At 41.5% G+C, this 10518-nt stretch overlaps 1 protein-coding gene across 1 annotated transcript; it reads right to left on the bottom strand.

Moving 5' to 3' along the window:
* Positions 1 to 529: 529 nt before the first annotated feature.
* Positions 530 to 7923, bottom strand: SPATA19 (spermatogenesis associated 19). The gene is made up of 4 exons (XM_067470609.1): positions 7647 to 7923; positions 4064 to 4155; positions 3602 to 3679; positions 530 to 621 (listed from the first exon to the last, which is right to left on the bottom strand). Exons 1-4 carry the CDS (start codon positions 7737 to 7739, stop codon positions 534 to 536), a joined length of 351 nt encoding a protein of 116 aa, XP_067326710.1. The 5' UTR covers positions 7740 to 7923; the 3' UTR covers positions 530 to 533.
* Between the last annotated feature and the right edge of the window lie 2595 nt (positions 7924 to 10518).

The following is a 10518-nucleotide window of genomic DNA, read 5'->3' as shown; positions in this document are numbered from 1 at the left end:
ATCTTCCAGCCTCCAATTATCCTCTCTTGCAAGCGTATACTGCCATCTGATGGAAATTTTGTGCAACATCTGCCACACAAAATTCAACACCCACCAAAAATGCATGTGTGTATGAATATACTTACTTGTACGTGAACAATATTTCTGGCTATTTTTTTAAAAAAAAAATCAATCTCTCTTTCATAAAGCATTTTGAACACTAAAACATTTTATTAATACTGGAAAATCTATATAGTAGATAGATATTTTCAACAGTCAAATGATTTAAAAAAGATAACTTGAAAAAAATAAGTTTTTTTCCCCTAGGATTCCTGTTAGATTGGCGATTTCAGGAGCTTTCACTATTTGCTGAGAGACGAAATATCAATAGTCTTTGTTTCTTCTATGAACTTTGGGAAGAAAAAGAAAGAAAGAGGAAAAAGGATAAATACCATGGATGGATACCTTGGTTCCAATTCGGCAACGGAAGTAGGCAACACAAGCAGAGGAAGGGAGGAGAGGGAACTGGGAAAGAAGACCTCACCTGTCTGTGTCTAGAATTTGGACAGCGAGGAGTGGATGTTGATGTCAGACAGGTTGTGATCAGCTTCATTTACTGCTTCAAACATGACCCTGGAGATGCTGAAAGGTGACAGAAATGATGACAAGATTGAAAATTCTCCTGCAAAACCCAGACAAAGCCAATGATTATTGAATAATGTGATCAGAAATCCAATTCAGGTGCATGCTTTAAATACCTGACAACACACACACACACACACACACATGTCCCTGAAAGTAACTGCCTTGTTTCTCCAAACTCACCAACTTTGGGAAGTGTATGGCTCCATTCAAAGGCAAAAGTATGATAATTGGGACCCTACTCTAGTAGCTGGAAGCCTATGCTGGTTGCACAATGTGGGGCAGAATTAATGAAGGGAAGACGTGCCCAACACGGGTCAGAAAGGGGGGGACAACAAACAGTCAAGTATTAAGGTGAGTGAAGTAATGTTAGAGTTATTTACTGTTAAATTATTTAAAAAACAGCTTACAAAGATGGCAAATGGGGTAGAAATGTTTCCTCTCCCTCTTTCTGCGGAGCAATGTTCTCAGGACTCTGATGCAGCTGCGTCTCTCATATGCTCCACTGTCTCATGCACTTCCCTTCCTTAATTCAGAGCCGTGTTATGCAACTAGCATAGTGTTGGGTCCCAGCTATCATACTTTTGCCCGTTCAATTTCCAAGACCATCAATGCAAATTTCCTTGGTGGAACACCCAAAATTGAGGGGCAGGAGGAGGGATAAGCAGCCAGGAGATTGTGTTACATAAACTCTGGCAAACCTATCACAGGAGGAACTAACAGGTGCTCCTAATCTTCTTCATCTCTTGTTCTGAGCCATAAAAACATGAAGGCAGAGGCAAGATGGGGCATATTCTAAATTTCCAATTTTTCTGCACTTAAATAAGCAACACACTCAAGGTTGTGTGTATGTGAGGCAGGGTTACTAAGCTTTCCATTGACTCTTTGAGAGCAAATCCATTGACTCTTTGAGAGCAAATCGTCCCATGCCTACAAATCCCAGCCACGTTTCAAGCTCCTCCTGTAATCCAAAAACTGCTCAAGTTTCTTGAGACAGAAGGTATAGTGGTTTGAGACTACAGGTCTGTGATCAGGGTTTGCTTATTCACTCAGCCATAGAAGCCCACATACATTCAGACCCAGAAAACTCCATGACAGGTTCCCCTTGGTGTCACCATAAGTCGAAAACAATTTAAAAATACACAACAACAAAAAACAACACCCCTCCCAAATCAACAAAATTAATAACTCTTAAACAAGTGGCTACTCTTTCAGTGCTCTCCCATTTCCATTGTGTGGTGGTGATAAAATGAAGGTTGCAGGCCTACCTTATAGAGTTGCTTCATGGATTCATGAATCAAAACATTTTGCTTGCTTCAAAAGAATAAAGATTTAGAAAGATAGCGAAGTAGAAAGGAAGCCCTAAACGGTTCTGGCCCAGACTACCTGTCTGAATGTATCTCCTGTTATCAACCATCACAAAGTTTAAGATCATCTGGAGAAGCCCTGCTCTCGATCCCACCACTATCGCAAACGCGATTGGTGGGGACAAGGGACAGGGCCTTCTAAGTAGTGGCCCCCCATCTGTGAAACTCTCTCTCCAGAGACATCAGACTGACTACCTCCCTCCTGTCTTTCAGAAAGAAACTTAAGACTTGGCTATGGGACCAGGCATTTGACTAATGATTAGCAGCAAATGGAAAGACAACCTAGGCAACCCATGACAAAGAATTGGCCCAGACTCGGATTTGGTTTTTAACTGGCATGTTTATTCAATTGTTTTAAATTAATTGTTTTCATGTTCTTAATGTATCTGTCAAATGTGTTTATTTATTGTTTTATGATGTTAATGCATCTTGTTGGGAGGCTGCCCTGAGTCCCCCCCCCCCCGCCCCTCCGGAGGTGAGAAGGGTGGGGTGTAAGTATAGAAAATAAAATAAATATATAAATCAGTGTCATGACTCAATGGTGGAGCATATGTTTTACACTCCAAGAGTTCCAGAAAAGCCCTGGCATCTCCAGTTAAGGCTCTGAAAGACCGCTAAAGCCTGGGGATCTGTCACCAGTCACTGGAAACACAGTTGTGTTAAATGAACCTTTCACTGGACACAGCATAAAGGCTACTAAGGGAACCTACAAAGTAAAACAAATGCAATGAAGGTAAGAAGAAAAAAGAGATGATGACCTTAATGGATGACTTCCATCCTATGTCTCAGGAGATTGATTCAAATGTTGGCATAAGGATTTAACTCTGGCAGTCAAGGTAAACAGTTTGTTTCCCAACTTCTAGGGCTAGAAACGCTCAAGATAATCAAGTCTGGATCAGACTTAGTATTCAACTTGCCTGATTAATGTTAAGTGAATGTTGGATCGAAACAATAATTACATTTGGAAGTTAGTAGGGTTGGGCAACCACGGAAAAAATTGTTTCTAAACTCGATTAGTTTTTAGGGGGTTTTTGCGTTTCGATTTTTAAAAGAATTCCAAAAATTTCCTTAAAAAAAGTTTGAAATTTACGAAATTTCGGAAATTACGAAACAATTACGAAACAATAACGAATCGATTTGTTAATGGCGGACGCGATCGCGCAATATGCTAAAAAAACCTCCAAATGGGACAGGGGAAACTTCTGAAGCTTCCCTCTCCCTCTGTTGTTGACTGTTGGTGCGATAATTATATTTTTTTTTTCACTGAGGAAACAAACAGCAACCCTAAAACTTGCACCAGACATGCGGAAATAATAACGAAACAATTTCTAAACGATTTCGAAACGATTTCGAAACAATTTCGAAACAATTACGAAACGAATTGAAAAATCCGTTTCGTTTTTTAGTTGCTCCTGAATGGTTCAATATTGCTTTGTTATAAAAAAAATAACGAATTAATAGCGAATTATGAAATTAACGAACGAAATCGCCCAGCCTTAGAAGTTAGCATCAATGGCTAAAGGAGGGTTATTTTGTTCTTATAGAGAAATAATAGCTGCTGTGCAACCACTGTTACTCAATAATTTGTTCCTCTAATTCAGGAGGCTCCTCACCTGTTCCTCACTTTGTCCAGCCTCTCTTGCATGGCATCCTTTCTCATGTCACTCGTCACACGATACACCCTGGTTTGGCTGCAAAACAAATACAGGTATCTCACACACAGAGGAGGAAGCATGGGTTAAAATATAGATATAATTCCACCTTCTTAAATCAGTATCAAACAATATCCAACCATCCATTCCCAGACCATCCACACTGCAGAATTATAGCAATTTGACAGCACTTCCATACCCCTCTCCTATGGAATCCTGGGGTTTGTAGTTTGATGTGTCACCAGAGCTCTGTGTCTAAGAAGGGTAAACACCTCACATAACTACAAACACCTTATCAATTTAATAAAAGTTTTTAGCATAAAGGGGGGGGGGCTTCACAAAGGTTTAATACTTAGCAAATACAATTTTATAAAATAAAAGAAATGGAAAGAAAGGCCGTAGGGACTTCGCTGAAATCGTCACCTCCATCGGGTGAACTGAGTCTTCAATCTGTCATCCAAAAGGTTGTGACTAGAAGAAGAGGCAAGCAAGGTATTTGACAGCGGAAATATTTCCTGTAACAAATAGTTGGAAAGATCTGATTAGTTGCAATGGAAAATGTTGGTCATTAAAAAAAAATCAAATGCATAGTATAGTATGTCTTTAATGAGAGTAACTTTACATTCCAGGAAGAAGGCCTCACTTCCAGTTCCAGAAGTCCTCACTACCTCTGAGGATGCTTGCCATAGATGCAGGTGAAACGTCAGGAGAAAATGCCTCCAGAACATGACCATATAACCCGGAAAAACCTACAACAACCCAATCCATGCTTTGTTTTTTAACATGATTGTGAGGTCAGGAGTATTGTGCATTATTATTATTATTATTATTATTATTATTATTATTATTATTATTATTTACCCCCTTTAGGGAGCCCATACTCCCCTCCATTGTCTCAGCCTTCTCCCTCAAAAGTTGTTTAAAAAATCATTAGCCTCAGAACGCCCTCACAACATCACTAAGAGAGTGGAGAAAACAATTTTGCCAGATTGAGGAGGTGGTAAACTATTTTAGGGCCAAAGATAAATACACAACCCAACCCAATTTGAGTGAAAAAGAGAGCTCTTGAAAATTCAATTCTTGTGCAAATAGAGGAATTTGAAAAGGTTTTGTTTGCATGGCAACACTACTATACTATTGCTAGTATAAAACTATTACAGGCATCCTGGGGGCCTATCCTCTGTTATAATTGAATACCTGACTCCAACAGTGGCATTAGCATCCATTTAGAAATAATATCGATAAAGGGATAAAAAGCTTATCTTCACACTTCTCCCATTTCAGGGAGATTTGAAGTTTGTATTCTGACGCAATCATTTCCTTAGTAGCAGGCAGTGATTCCCAAATGTGATCCTCCAGATGTTTTGGGCTTCAGCCCCGAGTCCTTGTTTGTCAAGCTGGGCTAGAGTCCAAAATATCTGGAAGATCAGAGTTTGGGGACCACTGCTGATAGGGATCTTAAGGAACCTCGTATTTCAAGATGCAGAGAGAATATTATTATTATTATTATTATTATTATTATTATTAACTTTATTTATATCCCGCAAAATCTCCCTAAGGACTCGATGCGGCTTACAAAGGCCAAGACCGCCAACAAACAACAACATACAAATATAACAGTAAAACTCATAAGTAAATAATAAAACATCAAGCAAAAACAATGAAACACTAAAAACAATGACACCATGACGCATTTAAAACCTAAAGGCCAGGCCAAATATAATGGACAAAATAAAAAGTGCTGAACTTGACAGGAAGTATGTAGAGGTTTTTTTGGAGGTAGGTGCAATGTGCAGACAATCTTAGATCTCTAACAAAGTGCATTTGGGACATGATGCCAGGAGTTTCCCAATCTGGAAAGGCACACTGGAACAGCCAGGCTCTTCCTAAAGATTGCCAATGTTGGGGCTTGTCTGATGTCCTTGGGGAGAGAGTTCCAGAGTCGGGGGGCCACCACAGAGAAGGCCCTGTCCCTCGTCCCCACCAAACGCGCTTGCGACGCAGGTGGGATCATGAGCAGGGCCTCTCCAGATGATCGAAGGGAACGTGTGGGTTCATATATGGAGAATACTATTTTACCCAACAACATTGGGATCTAGAAAGCTGGTAAAAGATCTTGTTCTAAGCCTTGGGAGGAAGAGAAGGATGGAAAAAGAGAAAAGTCCTCTCTGATACATCTAGGGGTGTGGGTGAATGGTGGGAGTGGAAAAGTAGCTTTGTCTCCATTCAAATTGGAGGAGAATTATGGGAGAGAGAAGTGTGGCCAACTTTGGGGGATCCTGGGTAAAGGTAAAGGTTTCCCCTGACATTAAGTCTAGTTGTGTCCGACTCTGGGGGGCGGTGCTCATCTCGATTTCTAAGCCGAAGAGCTGGAGTTGTCCATAGATACTTCAAGGTCATGTGGTCGTTGCCTTCCTGCCGGAGCATTACCTATTGATCTACTCACATTTGCATGTTTTCAAACTGCTAAGTTGGCAGAAACTGGGGATAACAGTGGGAGCTCACCCCGCTCCCTGGATTCGAACCTGCAACCTTTTGGTCAACAAGGTTAGCAGCTCAGCGGTTTAACCCACTGTGCCACCAGGGGCTTCACTTCAAATCAAACTCATCAGCTTTCAAGCAGCCATATAACCCAGAATATCAAGGCAGAAAATTCCACAATATCTACTTTGAATTGGGTTATCTGAATTCCCTTTCACCCCGGTTGAATTAAACTCCACATTATTTGCTTTGAACTGGGATATATGACAGTGTGGGCTCAGAAACCCCAGTTAAATGCAGATATTGTGCCTTATTCTGTCTTGATAAGAGAGATAAAGGTTTCCCCTTGATATTTTGCACTAAATGTCCTTAGAAGCACTTTATTTATGGTTTGTGCAATTGAATCCTCCCTCATTCTTGGATCCTCATCCTGATAAATTGTCCTATCTCCCAGTGCTTTTAAAAAAAATTAGCTTTGAATGTAGCCCTGCCCAGTGAAATTTCTGTTTTAAATTTCTTGTCTGCGTTGTGTTTTTTATTTCTGGTATTGCCATGTGTTTTATTATAATGTATGTACTATACTTTTGGGTGTGGTCTCATGTAAGTCGCACAGAGTCCCCCTGGGAGAGATGGAGAGGGATATAAATAAAGTATTATTATTATTATTATTATTATTATTATTAAGTCTAGTCATGTCTGGGGTTGGTTTTCATCTCCATTTTGAAGCTGAAGAGCCAGTGTTGTCTGTAAACACCTCCTAGGTCAATTGGCCAGCACGACTGCATGGAGTGCCATTACCTTCCCCCCAAAGCGGTACCTATTGATATACTCACATTTGCATGTTTTCTAACTGCTAGGTTGGCAGAAGCTGGGCCTAACAGTTGGAGCTCACCCTGCTCCCCAGATTTGAACCACCAACCTTCCGGTCAGCAAGTTCAATAGCTCAGCGGTTTAACCCGCAGTGCTGCCAGGGGGCACCTAGTAAAATTTATACCACACTAAATCTACATCTCAACCTGGAGGTTATGAGGCTCCATGGCTTGTTCTCCTCCTTTTGTTTCTTCCCACATTGAAATAGGCATGATCCACCCATGTGCCATATGCCCTCCCAATATCCCAGTTGCTGCCAAACCCTTCCATAGAGGGGAGGCTGCTGATGCTGCTTCTTACCAGTACGGCGATGGGAAGACAAGTCATGGAGGAAGGTGCAGTTAGTGTCTGCTGTAGGGGAAAAGAAATGAGGAAGCACTGTCAGATAGCATGTGCTGGCATTTCCCTTCCACTCAGAATCAACACCAGCTGCATCCTCCTCTAAGCCCCTTCCTGCATCTCTTCCCCGCTAGGAAGCAGCAGCAACCCCCTACCCACCAGGATTTGATTGCAATTGGGAGACTGTTTTGGACAAAGTGCAAAGGGCCCATGAGCCCCATCCAAAAATCTGATTCCAACCTCAGTTGCACAAAAACTGAGTCAAAGCTCCTCCTGCCACAACACACATACTTCAGCCCATCTACCATCATCTTACCATTTGTAGTCTCCGGTCTTCAAACTTATCCCAAGCTTCTGGTTTTGATCTTGCTGCTACCAAATCGTGGCTAAGTGAAGGAAATGCTTTCATATCATATCTAGTTTCTGCCTTACTCTCCGTCCTGTTTTCTGATTTCTGCCTAAATACCTTGACAGATTCTTGTTCAATCTGGGAAAAAAATCACACACAAATACAAACAACAGTGCCTTTCTGCAGCATTGTATGTGGATGCCTTTGAACTGGTAAAAAGTCCCATGCAATGGTACAGGAGTGAATCTTCTCCTGGTTTTGAGCTAAAATTCACATGAGCTCTCCAAATTACTAGGCCTATTCAATGAATAGTTCTAAATGGTTTTAAAATACTTAGAAAACAAAAGTTCTGGTGGTGAAAATTTCAGAACTCTTTCAAAATTTAATTATTATTTCATTATTGGCGATTTTTATGACAGAACCTATTTATTTATTTATCGTGTCAGGGGCAGAGCAAACAGTTACATTGCATTTTTAACAAACAAACAAAACACAAAGTTTGCAAACTTGGTAGTTGATTAAATGTCCATTGACCGGTAGCTGGCCACTTGGAGTGCCTCTGGTGTTGCTGCAAGAAAGTCCTCCATAGTGTATGTGGCAGGCTCAGGTTGCATTGCAGCAGGTGGTCTGTGGTTTGCTCTTCTCCACACTCGCACTTTGTGGATTCCACTTTGTAGCCCCATTTCTTAAGGTTGGATCTGCATCTCATGGTGCCAGAGCGCAGTCTGTTCAGCGTCTTCCAAGTCGCCCAGTTTTCTGTGTGCCCAGGAGGGAGTCTCTCATTTGGTATCAGCCATTGGTTGAGGTTCTGGGTTTAAACCTGCCACTTTTGGACTCTCGCTTGCTGAGGTGTTCCTGCGAGTGTCTCTGTAGATCTTAGAGAACTATTTCTTGATTTAAGTCATTGACGTGCTGGCTGATACCCAAACAAGGGATGGGCAGGAGATGTCACTGCCTTGGTCCTTTCACTACTGGCTGCTACTTCCCAGCGGATGTCAGGTGGTGCAATACCAGCTAAACAGTGTAATTTCTCCAGTGGTGTAGGGCGCAGACACCCTATGATAATGTGGCATGTTTCATTAAGAGCCACATCTACTGTTTTAGCGTGGTGAGATGTGTTCCACACTGGGCATGAGTAGCAGCAGAGAAGCATAGCGCAAGGGCAGATGTCTTCACTGTGTCTGGTTGTGATCCCCAGGTTGTGCCAGTCAGCTTTCATATGATATTATTTCTAGTGCCCACTTTTTGCTTGATATTCAGGCATACAGAACCAATTAGGAACTGCCATTTATAATGAAATTTTGAGAGTTTTGTTAGAGTTCTGAAATTTTCACCACCAGACCTTTAGTTTTGTAAGTACTTTAGAACCATTTAGAACCATGCATTGAATAGGCCTACAAATTACTTAACCTGTTTGGGTGAATAGGATTCAGCAACCTTTGGGTATTACTGTCAATACACACACCCAGCCCAACCCACAACTTTCTCAAGTTTTGTGGCTTAGGATCCTTCTAGAACAGACTGCATGGGACATAATTTCAGTAGAGTTTGCACTTTGGCCGTTTAAGAGCTGTCACACTTACCTTCTTCAGCCAATGCTCCAATACAGACACAGCCTCAGTCTCCACAACATCATCATCCTTAACAGAGGGGGTAAAGAAGCAAGGAGAATTCAGTAGGCTCAGTTTTGTGTTGAATACCCCCTGGTACCACCCAGTTTTGAGCTCAATTTGCTCTATTTACATCCCTTGTCCTTACCATACTTCTGATAGATGAGAAAGGGGGCCCCGTTGCTCTCCGGAAGACAACAAATGCTGTCCATGTGGTGATGATCATTCTAAGGCATGTCTACTGTCCAGGGTTCTTGACTCAGCCCTGGTTCTCATCTGCCATTGAAAACCTGTGGGCTCTTTTGAGTGAGAATTCAGTGGAGTGTGTATTGGATATTGTGGCAGGAAGACATTATTGTGTAACTAGGTGCAAAACATTGCCAGAGTAACCATGATGTCATAAAGAGATGAAAGGAAAGGTATCTATTGGCTGGCTTCGTTGCAGAGGAGCCTGAGCATAACCCTATATAGTTAGGCAGCCTTCTCCAAGAAGGATATGTCCTGTGACTCCCCATGGATGCCTGAGGCCACTGGTATTACTAAACCCTATACCAGTAACACTTTAGAATGTGGTTCATTTTGGATAATTGAAACCACAAAAAGTAACACAATGGACAAGAATGACTTAATGTTTTGGATTATTTGGGACTGTTGGATGCTATATGTCCACTCTGGGCATGTGGGTCCCTAAAATGTATCCGAAATAGAATCTGGCTCTGAGGCTGGAAGAGATTCTCCATTGGGTTGTTGTAGGTTTTTTGGGCTATATGGCCATGTTCTGACTTCACATCTCTGGGGATGCTTGCCATAGATGCAGGCAAAACGTCAGGAGAGAATACCTCCAGAACATGGCCATATAACCCTAAAAACCTACAACAACCCAGTGATTCCAGCCATGAAAACCTTTGACAATACAGATTCTCCATTATTGATGTTGGGATTAAAACACTGAATTGGGAACAGCTCAAAATTCTAACCCAATATTGAACTTCCGGTATGATGGCGGCGCGGCTGTAGCGAAATTCCATCACAGTAGGAGAATTTGCAATCCGATCTTAAGCCTTGTCTTGTGGCACTCTGGACATTAGTTTTATTTTGCATGAACTTTTTAGACATTGCAGCCAATTACATCAGATGGGGACCTATTTAATTTCTCATTAACTCCCCAGTACAGATTAAATTCTTTTCTTATTGCTTAAACCCAATTTAGGGTGCATCTACATATTGTA

Source organism: Anolis sagrei, chromosome 7, assembly GCF_037176765.1.
Source record: "Anolis sagrei isolate rAnoSag1 chromosome 7, rAnoSag1.mat, whole genome shotgun sequence".
In the NCBI taxonomy this organism is placed as follows: domain Eukaryota; kingdom Metazoa; phylum Chordata; class Lepidosauria; order Squamata; family Dactyloidae; genus Anolis; species Anolis sagrei.
Note: the sequence above shows the minus strand (reverse complement) of the source record. Positions and strands in the feature narration are given on the sequence as shown.